The 21709-nt window shown below is 50.3% G+C and overlaps 2 protein-coding genes across 6 annotated transcripts in view; both read left to right on the top strand.

The window, feature by feature from the left end:
• Window positions 1-701: 701 nt before the first annotated feature.
• Window positions 702-15352, top strand: klhl26 (kelch-like family member 26). Of its 2 annotated transcripts, XM_055658479.1 has the most exons (3): window positions 702-774; window positions 4143-4325; window positions 13017-15352. In XM_055658479.1, the coding sequence occupies exons 1-3, from the start codon at window positions 728-730 to the stop codon at window positions 14596-14598; spliced, it is 1812 nt and encodes a 603-aa protein (XP_055514454.1). In that variant the 5' UTR covers window positions 702-727; the 3' UTR covers window positions 14599-15352. The 2 variants fall into 2 exon arrangements, with proteins under 2 accessions (XP_055514454.1, XP_055514455.1); XM_055658480.1 differs by lacking the exon at window positions 4143-4325 and having other exon boundaries at window positions 715-774.
• A 3399-nt stretch (window positions 15353-18751) lies between these two features.
• LOC129711090 (CREB-regulated transcription coactivator 1-like) overlaps window positions 18752-21709 on the top strand; it is an 80278-nt gene continuing 77320 nt past the window's right edge. For 3 of the 4 annotated variants that reach the window (XR_008725776.1, XM_055658477.1, XM_055658476.1), the window contains exon 1: window positions 18752-18942. Coding sequence is in view for 3 of the 4 variants with exons in the window: in XM_055658477.1 (XP_055514452.1) it covers window positions 18817-18942 (126 nt within the window). In the remaining variant the exon portion in view is untranslated. The remainder of the gene's footprint in view (window positions 18943-21709) is intronic. The other variant, XM_055658478.1, reaches the window with a different exon arrangement.

Raw genomic sequence — 21709 nt, 5'->3', positions numbered from 1 at the left:
ACTACTGCAGATGTTGGTTTTTGTCAAAGGTAAACGCAAAATGCTGGAGTAACTCAGTGTGCCAGGAATCCCTGGAATAGGTGATGTTTCAGATTGGAACTCTCAAAGAGGGTCTCGACCCGAAACATCATCCATTCCTTCTCTCCAGAGATCCTGCCTGGCCCTCTGAGTTACTGCAGCATTGTGTGTCTATCTTCATCGCCCCCACCCCCAGGCCTGCCCCCCCCGCCATTGCCCCCCCAACCCCAGACCCCCCCCCCCTAAACACCAGACAGACACCCCAAGACCAGACCCCCCCCAAATAAACACCAGACCCCCCTAAACACCAGACCCCGCCCCCAACACACCCCCCCCCCAAATACCAGACCCCGCCCCTTTCCACGTGCCCCGCCCCCCAAATACCAGACCCCGCCCCTGGTTACACACCCCGCCCCCAATCAACAGACCCCGCCCCACTCCACAAGCCCCGCCCCATACACCCCTCCCTGGTTACACACCCCGCCCCCAAACAACAGACCCCCCCCCTGGTTACACACCCCGCCCCCAAACAACAGACCCCGCCCCTGGTTACACACCCCGCCCCCAAACAACAGACCCCGCCCCACTCCACCAGCCCCGCCCCATACACCCCGCCCTGCCCCCAAACACCAGACCCCGCCCCTAGTCACACGCCCCGCCCCCAAACACAAGACCCCGCCCTTTAGCTACGGCCCCGCGCCCCGGTAAGATGGCCGAGTCCGGCAGCGGCGAGTTCCCGGCCGAGCGGCGGAACAGGTAAAGGCGAGGCCGAGGCTTCAGGCCGGCGTAGGCCCCGGCGGCGGTGCGCGGGGGAGCCGGTATGGGGGAAGGGGAGGGTCGGCGGGGCCGGGCTAGAGGCCGCGGCCTGAGCATTGAGGGAAGCGGCGCCCACTGTGCAGCATCTTCACCTGCGCCGCCTCACACACACCGGCGGACGCGAACCTCACCCCCCTCACCCCCTTGTTATCACCTCCCCCCCCCGTTACTCCCCCCCCCCTCCCCTCCATCACCACTCCCCCCCCCATTACCCCATCCCCTCCCCTCCATCACCACTCTCCCCCCCCTCCCCTCCCCTCCCATCCCCCTCCCCCTCCATCACATCACCACTCTCCCCCCGTTACTCCCCCCTCCCCTCCCCTCCCCCACCACTCTCCCCCCGTTACCCCCTCCCCCCCTCCCATCACCACTCTCCCCCCGTTACTCCCCTCCCCCCTCACCACTCTCCCCCCCATTTACCCCTCCCTCTCCTCCCTCTCCTCCATCCCATCCCCCCCGTTTCCCCTCCCCTCCATCACCACTCTCCCCCCCGTTACCCCCCCACCACCACTCTCTCTTCCCCTCCCACCACTCTCCCCCCTCAGCAACTCCCTCCATCACCCCTCCCGTTTACCTCCCGCCACCATTCTCTTCCCCTGTCAATCACCCCTCCACCTCCCGCCACTCTCTCCCCTGTCATCACCCCCCGTTCTCCCCCTCAGCCCCTCAGCTCGTTTCTCTCCCCCCTCCTCCTCCCTGTCACCCTGCCCACCCCCTCGCCACTCTCCCCTCGTCACGCCCTCACCACCCTATCCCTGTCACCCCCTCAACATCCCTTCCACCTCTCGTCACTATCACCGTCGTTATTTCTCATTACATCACGCCACTCTTCCCCCCCCCCGTTACTTCCCTCCACCACACCATCACTCTCTCCACCAGCCCCTCAACCTCCACTTGCCCGTCACCCATCTCGTTATCCCCCTCCACCACCCAATCACCCCTCCTGTCATCCCCCTTTAGCCTCATCACTGCCACTACTGCCCCAGCATTCCCCTTTCTTTCACCCCCTTCTATCACCCCATCGCCCCTTCCAAATCCCAGTCACCCCCTCTACTCCCCATCACACGCTCCCCACAACACACACCCTGTCACTCCACCTCCCCGTCACCCTCTCCTCCACCTTCCACATCACACCCTCCCCACAGCCACCCGTCACCCGCTTCCCCCCCCCCCATCACCTGTTTCGCACCCCCTTCAACCCCTCCACCCTTTCCTCAAATCACCCCATTCCCCACTTCACTGTACATGTGACAACAAACTAAACTGCAACAAGACAATTCCTCTTCAGCTCCATATCATTGGTCTCCTGTCCACTTCTTGCCCCACACCATGAGTTCCTGTGCCGTCCCAATTACCTGTCCACTGATGGACGCTCTTCCTACCGCCACTTGCAACTCGCTAGGACACACTGCAGCCCGCACCTTATTCCCTCATGATTCCCGATTACCTGCACCAACCCACACTTTTACACCAGACCACTCATGCCCAGCACCCCGCTCTATACACTACCTGGCAGCCTCATCAAAACTCCTGCCAGCCTGTACCATACCAGCATGCTAGTGTACACTTTACCCACTTGCCACCCCCCTTTATTCTCCCTCCCCTAGCTACATGTTGCGCTTCCCCCACCAGCACCAAGCACGCCCCCTTACTCACAGTCCAGACTGGCCATTCTCCCATCAGGCAACAGATATAGGTGTGAAAATACACACCTCCAGATTCAGGGACAGTTTCTTCCCAGCTGTTATCGGCCAGCTGAACCATCCTATCACCAACTAGAGAGTGGTACAAAATTACTATCTACCTCACCGTGACTCTCGGACTATCTTTGATCGGACTTTACTGGCTTTATCTTGCACTAAACGTTATTCCCTTTACCACGGATCTGTCTACTGTGGATGGCCCGATTGTAATCACGTATTGTCTTGCCGCTGACTGGTTAGCGCGTGACAAACGCTTTTCACTGTACCTCGGTAGACGTGACAATAAAGTAAACTGAAAACTCAAACTGTCCCAACCCTGGCCCCGAGTGCTGGCCTCACTTGTTCTTCCTTCTCCCATCCCCATGCCCAGCACTAAAACCAAAACGCCATTAAAATGGTACGCTGGCCCTAACTGCAAGTCCAAGAGTCACGGTGTCTTACTTAAAGAGCCTCCCTGAGATCACACCTGGAATGCTTAGTCTTTTGGTCTCCTTCGCTTGAAACATTGACACTTGTTAGAGAGGGTGTGCACCAAAGATTCTGCAGTGTTCCTGCAGTGGCAATTCTGTCAAAATGAGGAAGGTTTATGTAGTTTAGGCCTCCATTCTCTGGAATTTCAAAGATTTCCAAGTCTCAGATTACTCAGAAGACTTGGATGTTTCCCCTGGATAAAGAGAATAGAATCAGGGCCACAGTCCCAAGATAAGCAGTAGGATATTTAGGACTGAACTGAGAAGAAATTTGTACATTGGCGGCAAATCTATGGAATTCTGCACCCTGGAAAGCGGTAGCGGTAACTGTTTAGTTGTTAGTTGCACTGAGGATTAATAGATTTGTGGATATTATTGGAATTGAAGATAGGGCAGGAAATGGATGTTGAGGGGAGAACCAGGCCTGTTCTTATTGAAAAGCAGAGCAAACGTGGCCTTCTCTTGTTTTTTTTGGTGTTATTTTGTTCATTCTACTCGTCTCTCCTTCCTTACCTTCCTTTCCTTCACCCTAACGGTCGGCACAGTGGCACAGCGATAGAGATGCTGCTTCACGGCGCCAGAGACCCGGGTTCGATCCAGACGACCGGTGCTGTCTGTATGGAATTTGTATGTCCTTCCCGTGACCTGCATGGGTTTTCTCCGGGAGCTCCGGTTTCTTTGCACACTCCAAAGACGTACAGGTTTGTAGGTTGATTGGATTCAGTAAAATTGTAAATTGTCCATAGTGTGTGTAGGATGGTGTACGTGTGTGGGGATTGCTGGTCGGCACGGACATGGTGGGCCGAAGGGCCTGTTTCCACGCTGTATCTGTAAACTAAACTGTTGAAGTCTGAAGAAGGGTCTCGACCCGAAACGTCTTCCATTCCTTCTCTCCAGGGATGCTGCCTGTCCTGAGTTACTCCAGCATTTTGTGTCCATATACTAAACAAAACTAACCTCACCTCTTCCCTGCTCTATCTCCTGACATCCGTCCCCCTCCCCGCCAGGCCCAGATGCCAGAGTGGGCTGCAGTGGGTTGGAGAGAGCAGCCCCGGCCCTGGTTGGAGAGTGGGAAGGGTGAGGGTTGGCCTCGCTCCACTGATGCTCTGCCTCCTTGCTCTCTTTGTCCCCACAGCATGGCCACGAAGAGCATTGCCCTGCGCCACACCTTCTCAGCCCCAGGGCACAGTGCCAGCCTCCTGCTGGGCCTGTCGGCACTCCGTGCCCACGAGCAGCTCCTGGACGTGGTGCTAATGGTGAACGCGGTGATGTTCCGGGTACACCGTGCGGTGCTGGCCGCCTGCAGTGATTATTTCCGGTGAGTTCCCTGCATCACTTCAGCTCGCTGTGTGTGTTTACCAGGGAAACAGTGCCGAGCAGGCACTGTGGGGCTGGCTGGCTCCTGTCCCTCATGCCCAGGTAACCCATCGCTTGTCTCAGGAGGGGTGAAAGTAGGGTCCCATTCCCCATTCCATTCCTCATTCTAGGAGTAAGAAAGAACTGCAGATGTTGGTTTAAATCGAAGGTAGACGCAAAATGCTGGAGTAACTCAGGCAGCATCTTTGGAGAGAAGGAATGGCGATTATTCGGGTCGAGACTGCATCTTGGCAGCACAGTAGGGCCGTGCAGCGGTAGAGTTGCTGCCTTAGAGCGCCGGAGACCCGGGTTCGATTCTGACTATGGATGCTGTCTGTGTGGAGTTTGTTTGTTTTACCTGTGACCACCTGGATTTTCTCAGGGAGCTCCAGTTTCCTTCCACATTCCAAATACGTGCAGGTTTGCAGGTTAACTGGCTTCGGTACAAATTGTAAACTGTCCCTAGTGTGTGTAGAATAGCGCTCGCGTATGGGGATCACTGGTCGACGCCGACTTGGTTCTGTTCTGCGCTGTATGTCTGAAATCTAAATCATTCGAGGGGGTGGACAAATGTTATTTTGCGTCAGTCTGGAGAAGGGTCCCTTGTTATTTGTCCATTTCCCTCCATAGATGTTGCCCGAGTTTCTCCGGCAATTTTCTTTTACTTGCGATTCCGGCATTTGCATCCTCTTGTTTCTCCATGCTCGTTCCTGGGGAGGCGGTAACTTTGTGGATTGCCTCATCCCTCATCCCTTTTTGGAATAAGTAGGGGAAGGAGGTCACCCTATACCCTCACACTCGGGTGAATTTCAGACCATTCTTCATTCTGTCTTTGTCAGCGTGTGGTATTAGAGTTGAGTTTGAGTTTCGTCTATTGTCATTGGAACAGTGAAAAGCTTTTGTTGCCTACTAACCTGTCAGCGGAAAGACAATACATGATTACCACCGAGACATCCACAGTGTACAGATACATGAAAAAGGGAATAACTTGAATGACATTTAGAGCAAGATAAATTCCAGTAAAGTCCGATCAAAAATAGCCCAATTGTTGCAACTGAGGAAGATTTTGGATAAGTTTTTAGGGATAAGGATAAGGAGAGATAAGTTTTTTTTGGCCTTCCATCACAGTGATGTGATGGATGTTTATGTAAATTATGTTGTGTCTTGGGTCTATTTGTTTGTAATGTATGGCTGCAGAAACGGCATTTCGTTTGGACCTCAACGGGTCCAAATGACAATTAAATTGAATCTTGAATCTTGAATCTTGAGATAGTAGCTCAGGACTGCGCTCTTATTGTTGGTAGGATGGTTCTGTTGTCTGGTAACAGCTGGGAAGAAACTGCCCCTGAATCTGAAGGTGTGTTTTCACACTTCTATACATTTTGCCTGATGGGAGAGGGGAGAAGAGGGAGTGGCCAGGATGCGATTTCTATAAATGTTGCCTGAGAATTGCAATATAAGTAGAGAGTCAGGAGCTTGGCTCCTGCTCCATAGTGCTGGGTGTCTTATAATAGTGCCTGACATCTGTTGAAAGTGAACTATTTATGCTAACCTGATTTTATACTGATTTTATACTATTAATGCATGTCAAATGTAACTCTGCCAAATTGGCATTTTCCTGACATATTTTAAACAACATAGACTTGGGTGTAGGAAATAGTACTTAAACAATTGCTGACAATACAGATTGTGGCAATGAGGTAAATAGCAACTCATTCAACTTAAACCAACATGACTGAATCTGGGCGGCACAGTGGCGCAGCGGTAGAGTTGCTGCCTTACAGCGCCAGAGACCAGGTTTGATCCTGACCACAGGTGCTGTCTGTGCTGAGTTTTCACATTCTCCCTGTGACCACGTGGGTTTTGTCCGAGTGCTCCAGTTTCCTCCCACATTCCAAAGACGTGCGGGTTTGTAGGTTAATTGTCTTCAGTAAATTGCCCCTAGTGTGTTGGATGAAGCTAACCTACAGTTCATCAGTCTGAAGAAGGGTTTCAGCCCGAAACGTTGCCTATTTCATTTGCTCCATAGATGCTGCCGCACCCGCTGAGTTTCTCCAGCACCTTTGTCTACCTTTGATTTTCCAGCATCTGCAGTTCCTTCTTAAACACTATAGTTCTTCTGTTGCTTCAGTTGTCGTCTGGTGGGCTGACCTCTACCGCGCCAGGAGCCAGCCCTTGGACACCATCTCACACCTACCCTTGTCCATGACTCCACAGGCCATCATCTCCCAAACTGTTTCTGATCTCAACACCTCTGGCGATCTCCTCTCCATAGCCTCCAACATCGTTCCCCAGCCCTACACTGCCCACTTCTATCTCCTCCCAAAAATCCACAAACAGGTCTGCCCTGGCAGACCCATCATCTCTGCCTGCTCCTGCCCCACTCTCATCTCCACATGCCTCGATTCATTTCTATCCCCCCCCACCCCACCGCCCTGTCCAGTCCCTTCCCACCTACGACCGAGACATCTCACGCGCCCTTGAACTCTAATAATCTTTAGTTTCTTGAGCCCAATGACTCATCTTCACCATGGATGTCCAACCCCTTTCACCACCATTCCCCACCAGTAAGGACCCCCATTTCTTCGTCCATCAACAACCCAATCAATTTCTCTCTACTAACTCTCCTCCACCTGGTGGAACTTGTCTGCACCCTCAACAACTTCTCTTTGACTCCTCTCACTTTCTCCAAGTTGAAGGTGTAACTATGGGGACTCGGATGGGGCCCAGCTATGCCTGACATTTTGTGGGTTACATCAAATAGTTCTTGTTTTTAGGAGTACACTGGCCCTATCCCCATCTATTTCTCCTCTACATCGACGACTGTGTCGGGGTTGCCTCCCGCACCCGTGCAGGACCTGTGGACTTCATTAAATTCACCAATAACTTCCACCCTGCCCTCAAGTTTAGTTTGGTTTATTGTCACGTGCACTGAGGTACAGTGAAAAGCAAATTCACCTGGATAAAGACAGAGTATGAAGAAGGGTCTTGACTCAAAACGTCACCCATCCATGTTCTCCAGGGATGCTATCTGACCTGCTGAGTTACTCCAGCACTTCGTGTCCTTTAATAAAGTAAACGGGGTGGAAGATTGCAACCTTCACGTGGTCCGCCCTGTTTCGACTAATGCAATCAACTCGACATGCACAAACAGAAGATCAAATAGAACAAGTTGTCCTACAACTTTAAGCTGTGCAGGCCACACGAAAGAAGAAGAAGTAAAGTAAACCATCATTGGTATACTACAGATTACAGATTGAGGGGCAACTTTTAAATGGGAGGCATGGTTTAAGGGAGGTTTGCAGGGCAGGCTTTTTTACACAATGAGTGGTGAGTGCCTGGAACGTGCTGCCAGGGGAGGTGGTGGTGGAGGCAGATACGACAGTACTATTTAATTGATGCTTGGATAGGCACGTGGGGATTCAGGGAATGGAGAGGGATGGGTTATGTGGTCTGGGTATCATGTTTAGCACAGATATTGTGGGCTGAAGGGCCTGTTCCTGTGCTGTACTGTTTCAATGTAAGACTGAGTAAATGTTATCTCTGATGCAAGACATCAATCTGAAATCCAAGCCAGCATCGGAAGGAACACCCAAACAAGCAATTGGACCCGTGATCAAGCTGACTGTTGATTGAAGGTCTCATCTTCCTCACCGTCAGCCTGGGTGTGATTTCACAAACTGACCTCAATTTCATCCCTGCAGTGATATCCATTAATATGAGTTAAAGCGGACACACTGTCGTGTTCTATTAAGCTGTTAAGCCTTTCATAGTCGCCGAATTTACGTTATAAAAAAGATTGGTATTTTGGGAGAAAACAGATTTATCTAGCAGTGCCTTTTGGAGAGTTGGAATGCATTCTGATATTTCCGCTTTAGACCATAGATACAGCGTAGAAACAGGCCCTTTGGCCCACCTGGTCCGTGCCAAACAACGATCCCCGTACACTAGGACTATCCTTTTTTTTAATTTGATTTGATAAGATTTATTGTCATTCAAACCTAGGTTTGAACGAAATATCATTTCTACAGTTTTTTTACATTACAAAACAATCCAAGACCCACACTTAACACAGTTTACATAAACATCCATCACAGTGAGTCTCCAACACCTCCTCACTGTGATGGAAGGCAAAGTCTTTATCTCTTCCCTTTGTTCCTTCTCCCGCATTTCAGCAGTCCAACTGCAGTGTCGAGGCAAACTGGGGCTCCGATGTTAAAGCCCCCGGCGGGCGATGGTAAGTCCTGTGGCCGTTTAAGCCACGCCGGGCGATGTTAGGCCCCGGCTCCATGTCCTTTAAACCCGCGATTCCAGCGGGAGAAGTCGCCGTTGCGGAGCTTGGAAAAGCGGTCTCCCACCGGGAACCTGCGAGCTCCCGATGTTCCCGTCCACCGGGTCTGCGGCCGGTGCCTCCGAACTCCAAAGTCGGGTCGCAGCCGCACGCCACCACAGCTCTTCCCGCTCCAAAGTTGGCCAGCTCCGCGATCTCCGTTCCGCAGGCTCTGCAACTGGAGTCCTCAGGTTAGTCCCGGCCAGAGGTCGCCGCCGGCTCCACGATGTTAGGCTCAACGACATCCGAGACCCGACAGGGAATAGTCGGGTCCCCGCACAGGGAAGAGATTTAAACGGTTTCCCCCACAGCCCCCCCACCACCCCCTACGCACTAGGGACAATCTATAATTTTACCAAAGCCAATTAACTGCACGTCTTTGGAGTGTGGGAGGAAACTGGAGCACCTGACATTACACCTCCAGTTTAAATTCCATTTGGAATATTTTGGAGGACCAAGAAACCAAGAACCAAGAACCAAGAACCCGGCGACAACATAGAAAATAGGTGCAGGAGTAGGTCATCGGCCTTTCAAGCCAGCACCGCCATTCAATATGATCATGGCTGATCATCCAGAATCAGTACCCCGTTCCTGCTTTATCCCCATATCCCTTGATTCCGTTAGCCCTTGGAGCTATATCCAACTCTCTCTTGAATACATCTAGTGAATTGGCCTCCGCTGCCAGGGAATTCCACAGATTCACATCTCTCAGTCTCAGTCCTAAATGGCCTACCCTTTATTCTTAAACTGTGACTCCTGGTTCTGGACTCCCCCAACATCGGGAACAATTTTCCTGCATCTAGCCATTCCCTTAATAATTTTAAATGTTTCTATATCCTCTCTCATCCTTCTAAATTTCAACGTGCAAACTCTGTACAATAAGCACCCGTAGTCAGGATCCTACATGGGTCCCTGGCGCTGTACGGCAGCAACTCTATGCTGTGCCACCATGTCACTACTTCTATGTTGTAGAAGACAGCAGTCCAGATCTGCTTCAACAGAGAGTGTGAGCTTGCAACTGAGGCTGCGAATACTGCTGATGATTACTGCGAGTGATGTTTACAGTAGAAATTTCTTGCCAGTTATCCCAGCTTGCGGGTCTCATCTTTAAGCTGAGGCCATGTAAGGAATCTGTCTGATTCAGCTCCTTTTCCTGCCCAGCACTTGGCGTACAGCCTTTGTGCTGTCTGGCGCGGCTGGGAAAGTGAAGGCGGAATAAAAATAAACCAACGATGGGATGGAAATAAAAAGAAAAGGCAATGCAGATCCAACATAAAATTGTTTTTAAAAAGGTTGTCAAAGATGAAAACTGTTGTCCTTTTGAGAATTAAACTTAGATTTGTCAGGGACAAATTAAATGGATTGAGTTTAGTTTAGAGATACAGTACGGAAATAGGCCCTTCGGCCCCACCAAGTCTGTGTCGACCAGCTATCCCCACACACTAACACTATCCAACACACACCAGGGAAAATTTGCAACTTTACCAAGCCAATTAACCTACAAATTTGAACATCTTTGGAGTGAGAGAGGAAACAGGGGCTCCCGGAGAAAACCCACGCAGGCCACAGGGAAAACTCAATACGCACAGCACCCATAGTCAGGATCGAACGTGGGTCTCAGGCACTATAAGGCAGCAACCCTACCGTTGCGCCCTTTAGCCCACAGAAGGGAATGATGAAGATTATGCAGCAGTGGCGCAGCTGGTAGAGTTGCTGCCTCAGCGCCAGACACCCGGGTTTAATCCCGACCTTGGGTGCTGCCTTTGTGGCGTTTTGCGGATTCCTCCACGTGTTCCCGTTACCTCCCACATCCCAAAGACGTGCGCGTTTGTAAGACACATTAACCTGCTGTAAAATTGCTGCCAGTGAGTAGGGAGTGGTTGCGAAAGTGGGATGGCATAGAATTTGTGTGGACGGGTGATCGATGGTCGGCGTCAACATTCATAGGAATTTGAATAAATGCATCAGAAGTGACTTACTCGGGAAACAGAAACATGAAGGTGATGGTGGGGTCAGTCGGAAAGAGAATGCTGAGGAATGGAAGGAAATTAATCAGCCGTGACTGGTGTTGCACCTTTTAATGTTTATGTTACTTTGAGATGGAGATAGGGAGTACAAATGCAATTACCTGCTGGTCGATTTGGCAAGATGGTCTAATGTGAATACGATAGTACATTTCGTACACGAGCTAGTACATGTCAAGAACATTGTGGTTCCGTTACACCTCTAATAGAACTCTGGAATGTTGTTCCTGAAATATAATTATAAATCCCATCGTGGAACTGAGAGATTTCAAATCAGTGAATTAAATAAAAGGAAAGATAAAAGCAACCTTAGGGCAACAGGATTGTTGTAAATATCTATTGTCAAGGAATGAAAGCCATCAATTCCTACCCTGGATGCCTGAATGTGCCTCAAACATAACAAGGAAGACTTTTGACAACCTTGGAGCAGGGACGGACAATAGATGTCCGCATTACCAGTGACGTTCACGGCCTGTGAATGAATTTAAAGAACCATGGACTAATAAAATGCTTTGACACATATAAGATGCATTTTAATAGCAGTAACTGAAGTAATGCACTTTAGAAAATCGCATTGTTATGCAATGGCAACATGAAGTCGGGTGGGAGAGATAGTATTGATCTTATAGAGGTGTACAAATTAATGAGAGGAGTAGATCGGGTAGAGCTTCTTGCCCAGACTAGGGGAATCGAGAACCAGAACACATAGGTTTAAGGTGAGGGGGGAAAGATTTAATAGGAACCTGAGGAGTAACCTTTTCGCACAAAGATTGGTGGGTGTATGGAACGAGCTACCGGAGGAGGCAGTTGAGGTAGGTACAATTGCAGCATTTAAGAACCATTTTGACACGAACATGGATAGGACAGGTTTAGAGGCCTAAAGGCAGGCAGGTAGGACTAGTGTAGATGGGACATCTTGGCAAGTTGGGCCGAAGAGCCTGTTTCCACTCTGTAAGACTCTATGACTGGTACATTTTTGTTAATCATTGAAGGTGAAATGATAAGCTTGTTAAGATGATTCAAGAAAATAGATGGGGTGCTAGGCTTAATAAACAGGTGCAGAGGATAAAAATGCACTGAAACCATGCAAACACATTGCAAATTAATGCCTAGACCTCTTGGAGAAAATGCAAAAGAGGTTTACTTGGATGGTCCCAAGGGTGAATGATGTCAGTTACATAGTGGGGGCTGGAGAAGCTGAGATTGTTCTTAGAACAGAGAAGATGTGGGAGAGAAAAAAGACAAAGTGTTGAAGTAACTCAGTAGGTCAGGCAGCATTTCACGAGAACACTGATAGGTGGTGTTTTGGGTCGGGGTCCTTCAGTGATTGTCGGGGGCGGGGGGGGGGGGGGGGGCGGGGGGGGGGGCGATGGGGGAGAAAGAGAGAGAGGGGGGCAGAAGATCTGTCAGGTAATAGGTGAACACAGGTGAGGGAGGGTTTTGATAGGCAGGTAGTTGGACAAATGCCAGAGATGAGAAATCAGAAAGTGTGGAACAAAAAGATTGAAGAGTTATGAATTGTAAAGCCAGAGGAAGGAATGTAGGTGAAGGGGCGTTATAGGTATAGTCCTGGCGGGTACAGGGGAGGGGGGGGGGGGGGGGGGGGGGAAGAAAGGGGGATTGGGGGAAGAATGGGGTGGGGGGATTATCAGAGGTTTCCTAAAACTGGAAACCCAATGTTCATACTGTTGGGGTGTAAACTCCCCTAGAAGAATATGAGGTGCTGTCCCTCCAGCTTGCGTGTGGTCTTAGCCTGGCCATGGAGGAGGCCCAGGATAGAAAGGTCGTTATGGGAATGGGAAGGGGAGTTAAAATGGTTAGCAACCGGGAGATCCAATAGACGTTGGCAGATTGAACGTAGGTGTTTGTCGATGTTCAGAATCGACTTAGACTTTACTTTAGAGATACAGCGTGGACCTAGGCCCTTCGGCCCATCGCGTCCGTGCCAATCAGTGATCACCCCGGACACTAGCACTATCCTCCACACTCGGGGCAATTTCACAATTTTTTTTCTGAAGCCAATTAACCTGCATACCTGCACGTCTTTGGAGTGTGGGAGAGAACCCATGCAGTCACAGGGAGAACGAACAAACTCCATACAGACAGCACCCGTAGTCGGGATTGAACCTGGATCTCTGGAGCTGTAAGGCAACAACTCTGCCACGGTACCCCTATGCTGCCCTATTGAATGTTAAAAAAGAGGCATCTGATGTAATGGCAGCAATCCCTGCCTTGAACAATGTGGTATTGATAGGATGTGCACTGTGTTTTGTTCATCTTTGGATCTGTTCCTTCCCAGAGCGATGTTCACTGGGGGAATGCGGGAAAGCGGACAGGATGTCATTGAGTTGAAAGGAGTGTCGGCCAGGGGTCTGAAGCACATCATTGACTTTGCCTACAGCGCCGAGGTGACGTTGGACCTCGACTGCATACAAGACGTGCTGGGGGCTGCTGTCTTCCTGCAGATTGTGCCCGTGGTCGAACTGTGTGAGCAGTTCCTAAAGACGGCGATGAGTGTGGAGACCTGCCTCAACATTGGCCAGATGGCCACCACCTTCAGCCTCTCCTCCCTGAAGGAGTCCGTGGACGCCTTCACCTTTGCCCACTTCCTGCAAATCTCGGAGGAAGAGGACTTCCTGCACCTCCCCCTCGAGCGACTGGCCTTCTTCCTGGAGAGCAACAAGCTGAAGAACTGCGGCGAGGTGGACCTGTTCCGAGCCGCCATCAGGTGGCTGCAGTACGAGGAGGCGCGAAAGGCCAGCGCCGGCCTGGTCCTCCGCCACATCCGCTTCCCTCTGATGAAGTCCACCGAGTTGGTGGACAACGTCCAGACCCAGAGCTTGATGTTGGACGACCCCATGTGTCGCCAGTACCTGCTCGAAGCCTTTAATTACCAGATCCTGCCGTTCCGACAGCACGAGATGCAGTCGGCCCGAACCACGATCCGCTCCGACACCCTCTCCCTGGTGGCCTTCGGCGGCACCCCGTACACGGACAACGACAGGACCGTCAGCCGCAAGGTCTTCGTCCTCGCAGACGGCAACGCCCGGCAGTTCACGGAGCGGTCCGAGATGGAGGTGGGGTGCAGTCACGCCTGCGTGGCCGTCCTGGACAACTTTGTGTACGTGGTGGGAGGTCAGCACCTGCAGTACCGCAGCGGCGAGGGGGCGGTCAGCTGGTGCTTCCGCTACGACCCCCACCTCAGTCACTGGCTGCGCATTTGCGCCATGCACGAGGCCCGCATCCAGTTCCAGCTGGGCGTGCTGCAGGGGATGCTGTTCGCCACCGGAGGCCGCAACCGCACCGGGAGCCTCGCCACGGTCGAGCGTTACTCCCCGCGGCGGAACGAGTGGACCGTCGTGTGTTGCTTGAAGCGGCGGACGTGGGGGCACGCGGGCACAGCCAGCGCGGGGAAGCTCTACATCTCCGGGGGCTACGGTATTACCATCGAAGACAAGAAATCTCTCCACTGCTACAGTCCCGAGACGGACATCTGGGAACAAAAGACTCCAATGAATGAGCCACGGGTCCTCCACTCCATGGTCGGGGCCAACGGCAGGATCTACGCGCTAGGTGGCCGGATGGACCACGTCGACCACTGCTTCGACGTCCTGGCCGTTGAATATTACATCCCCGAGACCGACCAGTGGACTACAGTCAGTCCAATGAGGACAGGCCAGTCGGAAGCTGGCTGCTGTGTGCTACACAGAAAGATCTACGTGGTGGGAGGGTACAACTGGCACTTGAACAACGTGACCAGCGTGGTGCAGGTTTATAACATTGGCACCGATGAGTGGGAGAGGGACCTGCATTTCCCCGAATCCTTTGCAGGCATCGCCTGCTCTCCTATCATCCTTCCACAGCTTCCACCACAGAGGTAGTGATGAGAATGCTCCTGGATTGACCCAGAAGGGGGAATTGACCGGAATGGGGACTGGGACGAGGGGGAGGGGGGGGGAGTGAGAGGTAGGAGCATGGTGGATCTGATGACACCTCCACAACTATTTGTCCACAATTGCAATCAGGTCAAAGTCTGTTTTACCCAGGAGCTGTCACCACCTGACATCTTAATCACTTTACAACCAGAACTAGATTGACAGTGGTGATGAAAAGAAAATTGATTGCTGTACGTACCGAGCCAGCCTTTCGTTGCAGTGCCCCAATTTAGCTGCTTCTTGAATCGATTTAAACCCAAGAAGCCAATAGATCTGGAAGGATTTGATGGCAGCCCATGGATGGGTAGCAAAGCAGATCGAAAAGCAAGTCGCTCGCACTTCAGTCCTTGTTGCCTTGTACATCTCGCACTCCAGCTTATGTTGAACCACAACACTTGCATGCTGGCCTGCGTCACCCACCCACCCTCCCTCTGTTCACTCACCAGATTGTTGTTTAAAAATTACTGAATGATCATTAAGTTTTGATGCAACTCTCTTGAATGCACTCTGCCACACCGAGGAGCAAATTGGAATCTGTCGTAGATCTGGAACCTAGTCAAAATTCATGGAATCCTGCTCCATCTGAGACTGTTTTCCACAAATTAATCAAACTATGTGATTATGACATCTGGAAATGAAGTGTGGAATCAATGTTTTAAATGCATTGAATGTTAAACACTAATATAATATTTGAGAATGATTTGTGTGTGCGCGCGTGTGTGTGTTGTGAAGCTAAAACCCAGTCAGTCGGGGTGGGTTGCTGGTCACCACTCTATACTCTTTGTTAACTCTGAATTGGGTGCAGGTTTATGGAAGATGGATGACAATAGACAATAGGTGCAGGAGGAGGCCATTCGGTCCTTCGAGCCAGCACCGCCATTCAATGTGATCATGGCTGATCATCCCCAATCAGTACCCCGTTCCTGCCTTTTCCCCATATGCCTTTTCCCCATATCCCCTGACTCCGCTATTTTTAAGTCCTATCTTGCTCTCTCTTGAAAGCATCCAGTGAACCTGCCTCCACCGCCCTCTGAGGCAGAGAATTCCACAGACATTCCACAGATGGGAACATTAGAACATGGGAACAGCGTTAGAGTTGCTGCCTTACAACGCCAGAGACCAAGGTTCGATCCTGACTACAGGTGCTGTCTGTATGGAGTTTGTACCATCTCCCTGTGACCGCATAGGTTTTGTCTGGGCGCTCTGGCTTCCTCCCACACTCCAAAGACATACGGGTTTGCAGGTTAATAGGCTTCTATAAATTGTAAAATTGTCCCTCGTGTGTAGGATAGTGATAGGACGGGGTGATTGTTGGTTGGCGTGCACTCGGTAGGCCAAACAGCTTGTCTCCACGCTGTATCTCTAAAGAATGGAGATTAGATTGTCTGAATAGGGTTTAGAGTAAGGGAGAATGGGGCAGGGAAAGGTCTAGAGAGAGTGAACGTGGAAAGGATGTTTCCAATAATGGGAGAGTCTAGAACCAGAGGGCACAGCATCAGAATAAAAGGATGTATCTTTTGAATAGAGATGAGGAATTTCTTTCGCTGGAGAGTAGTGAATCTGTGGAATTCATTGCCACAGATGGCTGTGGAGGCCGACATAGAATTTTTTTAATGTGAAGATTGATAGGTTCTTGATTCATAAGGGTGTCAAAGGTTACAGGGAGAAGGCAGGAGAATGAGGTCGAGAGAGGAAAATAGATCAGCCATGATCGGAAAGTTAAATTAGACTGTGCTGAATGGCTGAATTCTGCTCCTTTGTCTTGTGGTCTTAGGGAAGTTGAGGGAGTTGGGATGGGAGAAAGTGTTCTGTTAAGAGAATGGATAAGATGGGTGAGACTTGGGTGTGGGGAGCAGGGACTGGATAAACAGATGGGAAATTGGTGGATGGGTAGTAGGTAGGATGGATGAGGGGTTGGAGACACAAGGATTTTGCTGGAATCTTGAGCAAAACACAAAAGTGCTGGAGTAACTTAGCGAGTCGGGCAACATCGTCGAAGAAACAAATAATTATTCTTTCAGATTTAGTTCAGAGATACGGCGCGGAAACAGGCCCTTCGGCCCACCGAGTCCGCGTGGACCAGCGATCCCCGCACATTAACGCTATTCTACGCACACGAGGGACGATCTACAATTTTACCAAGCCAATTAACCGACAAACCTGTACGTCTTTGAAGTGTGGGAGGAAACCGGAGCAACCAGATGAAACCCCACGCAGGTCACAGGGAGAAGGTACAATCTCCGCACAGACAGCACCCGTAGTCAGGATTGAACCCGGGTCTCTGGCACTGTAAGACACTGTGGTCAATGAATTTTTGTCAAGGGAATGGTTTTTAAGCAGATCAATGTATTGTCTTAAGAGATCAAGGGGAAGTAAGTGGAAATGTGATCGCATTGAATCTTTGAACAGGCTAGAGTGGGGGAATCACCCCCTCCCGTTTCAATTGATGAAATGTGAGGTTCAGTCGCTGAGCTGCTTCAACCTTGACCAGTTCTAATAAAATATGAAGTCACAAGGAACTGCAGATTCTGATTTACACAAAAAAAACCCCCACAAAGGGCTGGAGTAACTCAGTGGGTCAGGCAGCATCTATGGAGGACATGGATAGGTGATGTTTTGGGTCGGGACACTTCTTCAGACAGATGATTGGCTTGAATGTTAATTCAGTTTCGTTCTCCACACATCGCATGCATAATTATGAGGAGGCGCAGGATGGATAATGAGAAGTTTTCCCCATAATGGGAACATCCAGGACCAAAGGGGATATGTTTAATGGAGGCACAACAATGCAGATGCAAAAACACAGAGGAAGTAAATGGATCAGGCAGCATCTGCGGTGGGAACAGGCGACGGTTTCAGTCGGGACCCTTCTTTTGACTGTGAGATGATTTGTTAGGATGGGGAATGATTTGTTGGTGGATGAAATAATTTGATGATGCGATTTTGGAGAATGGGGTTGGGGGATGAGGTCTTTGATCCTTCTTCAGACCGCTGGATAGCTTGCTAGAGTGGGGATTGAATTGTTGGTGCATGGGGAAATTTGGTGTCATGATTTGGGAGAGAGGGTTCGAAGGATGAGGGCAATGAATTGATGAAGGCATTGAATTGTGAGGACATGGGAACATTGAGTTGCATTACATTGGTGAGGGCTTTGAGTTGACATTGCATTGGCATTGAGTTGTGTGGACGCTAAGTTGGCGAGGGCATCGTGTTGCCATTAAGCTGGTGAGTGCATTGCGTTGCCACTGAGTTGGCATGGGTATTGAGTTGGCATTGAGCAGGCTAGGGCATAGAGTTGGCAAGGACAGCATGTAGGCTAGGGCATTGAGTTGGTGAGGGGCGAGGATGGGCAGGGGCGAGGGCATTGAGCTGGTATTGACCGGGTGAGGGCATTGAGCTGGTATTGAGCACATGAGGCCATTGAGTTGGCTAGGGCATTGAGTTAGTGATGGCAATGAGTTGGCGAGGGCATAAATTTGGCATTGAGTTAATGAAGGCATTGAGATGGCTAGGGTATTGAGTTAGTGAAGGTATGGAGTTGGCATTGAGATGGCGAGGGCATTGAGTTAGCGAGGGCATGTAGTTGGCATTGAGATGGCTAGGGCATTGAGTTGGCGAGGGGCGAGGATGGGCAGGGTCGAGGGCATTGAGTTGATGAGGCGATTGAGCTGGCATTGAGTTGGTATTGAGCACATGAGGCCATTAAGTTGGCATTGGGCTGGCGAGGGTATTGAGTTGGCGAGGGCATGGAGTTGGCATTGGGCTGGCTAGGGCATTGAGTTGGCATTGATGTGTCTAGGGCATTGAGTTGGCGAGGGCATGGAGTTGGCATTGGGCTGGCTAGGGCATTGAGTTGGCGAGGGCATGGAGTTGGCATTGGGCTGGCTAGGCCATTAAGTTGGCATTGGGCTGGCGAGGGTATTGAGTTGGCGAGGGCATGGAGTTGGCATTGGGCTGGCTAGGGCATGGAGTTGGCATTGAGTTGGCGAGGGCATGGAGTTGGCATTGATGTGTCTAGGGCATTGAGTTGGCGAGGGGCGAGGATGACGATGGGACTGGGAGCGGAGTCCCGACGCTGCCCTGCCCGTGCGTGCTGACGCGGAGATCGCGGCGTGCGTGCGTGCGTGGCGTGCCCGCGTAGGATGAAGGAGGCGGCTGCGGAAAATGGCGGCGTCGAACAACCCGCGGAAATTCAGCGAGAAGATCGCGCTCCACACCCAGAAGCAGGCGGAGGAGACGGCGGCGTTCGAGGAAGTGATGAAGGACTTGAGCATCACCCGGGCGGCTCGGGTGAGTCGGCGCCCCGGGCTGAGGGGGGGGGGGAGAGGGGGGGATGTACCCGCGGAGTCTGCAGCCCGGCCGGCCGGGGGTGGGATGCCGCAGCCCCCGCACTGAGGGGAAGGGACCGGCCTCGACAGCCCGTCCATTGCCCGCGGGCACCAGCCCTTCAGTCACAAAACCCCCGCAAGAGCCGAGCGTGCGGATATTTGGCTTAAAGGGCCGACATCGGCCTCCACACTCGGGCCTATTGCAGACGAGCATCCCCCTCCTCCCTCCCTCTCTCCCGTCTCGTGAACCCACCGACCCCGCACTGAACTCACTAACATTGCACCCCTACCCCTACACCACACGCCGACTCCTTCCTCCCCACCCCACACCAAACCAAACCCTGTCCACCACCACACTCCGCGCCCACGCTGCACACTGACACCACATTGAACCCAGATCTCACCGCACCCCTACCCCATGACCCCGCAGCGAACTCCTGAAATCCATATTAACCCCCTCCACCACCCCCTCTCTCCGTATGGTCAACTCTGCACTAAATATCCAGACATATTGTACCGCCTGCCGTTACACGCTGAACCCCGCCAATCCCACACTGACTCCCTGACTGCAGAGAACGCCCTCGCTCCCACAACATCCCATATTGCCTCGACAATACCGCACAATGTAAACTGCATGACCCCACATTGTGAAGCACTGGAATGTGTTTTTTTTTAAAAACCAGAATAAAGATGCCATATAATTTGCAAGAAGTGCACCTGCATAACCCACCAATCTGACACTGTCAAAATCAATATTTATTCAGGGCGTCTAAAGTAATTATTACCACTCCCCGCAAAGGGAATAAGTCTCTCGTCCTGTAATAACAGCTGTGAAATTTTCGAGTGAAAATCCTTGGATTTTATATTCTGAGGCTAATTGTGCATTTGGTTGTGAGTGCTTTTATTTGGGTTTCTTGGTGCAGAAGTTTTGGATTGCTTTCAATGTGTTGAGCGAAACAGCCGGCTTTCGTTTCAGATGAAGGGATGTCAACAGATTCCCAGAAATTGAAAGTCAATGTAGTTTATTGTCATTAAAAGTGCTCGTACTGTTTTCTTGCCTCCAACAAACCAGCAGGTTTTTGTTTGTTTTGAGTATTGCTGGACTTTTCCCTTTGCATTTTAGAAAAATCATCCATTTATCAATACTGTATCACTTCCATGTGAATGGGTTTTTATATTTCAGCAACAAGCTAAACAATGCCACCAACAAAATTGATGCTTTTGAGTAATGTGAACACTAGGTGCAGCTGCTTCACTTGCATAGACTTAATTGAAAACAGCAATAGGATGTGGAAACCCTGAGAGGCAGTGGGTTCGATCGATATCTGATCAAAGGACTAACTGTTTTCAGAGGTAGGATCAGTAAACAGAGGATACACATTAAAGATAATTGCCAAACAAACCAGAGGATCAGAAGTAGCCACTCAGCCCCATAAGCCTTTCAAGTGGATCTGTGATTCTGTATATTTAATTGCATTTACTTGCTTTATTCCATAACTGTGAACACCTTTCTTATCAATCATAGTTTTCACATTTATTGTTGAAGGGAGGGAGAGAATGATGAATGCTCTTCTGACACCACCTTTAGAACAAAAAAGAAAATGATGAAATATAGTATGAGGGGGAGAGAGAGAAACAGTGTTAACATTTCAGGTAGATGACTTCTTGTCAAAGCTTTTAGATCACTTCTGGGTGGCGTAGTGTTGTGTTTGCTGTCTGTGAGTGTATGGATAAACACTGTTAGATAGACAGCCGGAATGCTGATTGTGACAAGGTGGAAGATGGCAAACGTGGTAGTTGCAGGATTCTATAATTGAGGGTCCAGATAGTTTCCTTTGGGAACGTTGTATTTTGTGCATCTGGGAGGGACATTTTAAATTTGCTTGAAGGGTTAATGGAGAAGAGGGAAGAATTTGTCAATATTCCAACTACTAACACAGAGTAGGCAAGATTTTGAGGCCAAATCCATAGGTACAAAGCTACCAGACTTTGTTTGAAGTTGGTGATACATGAGGCAACATAAACAAAATAATCCATTCGCATCCTCACTAATTTACTTATGAGCATGATCCAAGATGGCACCCAACTCAGGCGCCTCTTTGTGTGCTAGTCACCGAAGTGGATCTGCAATCATACATTACAATCGCTCCACTCTTTTAAATCTCTACTCCCTTTATCATGCATCTTTACACTGTGGTTGGCTCGATTGGAATCATGTACAGTCTTTCCGCTGACTGGTTAGCATGCATCAAAAACCTTTCACTGTACTTCAGTACATGTGACAATAAACTAAACTAAACATCATTGATGTCTCCATCGATGATAGCATTGGTAGGCATGACCAGTTTGCAGACATTAATGTGAAATGCTGCCTTGACACACAAGAATCTTTCCACTGTGTTGTGTGGCATTGCAATTGTACTAGAAAGGAAAGTGTCAGCAGCTCAAAGCTGGACTTTCATGAGGCTTTGAGGACCATCAGCAGCAGAACAATGGGCCATAGCTTACTCCACGGAATATTCCGTGACTAATCTTATAATATAACATCCTTCACTTTGCCTTTGCCATTGTGGTTGAGTGTAGGGGGCAACCTGGGTTCAATGGAGGAAGCAGAATAGCTGGTCAGATAGAGTGCAGGGTTACTTTAAAATGAGGTGCTAACATGTACATCAGAACAGAAGAAACAGGAGTAGAAGGTGGCCATCTAGGCCTTCACCTGCTTACTCTTT

This window comes from Leucoraja erinacea, chromosome 29 (assembly GCF_028641065.1).
Source record: "Leucoraja erinacea ecotype New England chromosome 29, Leri_hhj_1, whole genome shotgun sequence".
Taxonomy (NCBI): Eukaryota; Metazoa; Chordata; class Chondrichthyes; order Rajiformes; family Rajidae; genus Leucoraja; species Leucoraja erinaceus.
Note: the sequence above shows the minus strand (reverse complement) of the source record. Positions and strands in the feature narration are given on the sequence as shown.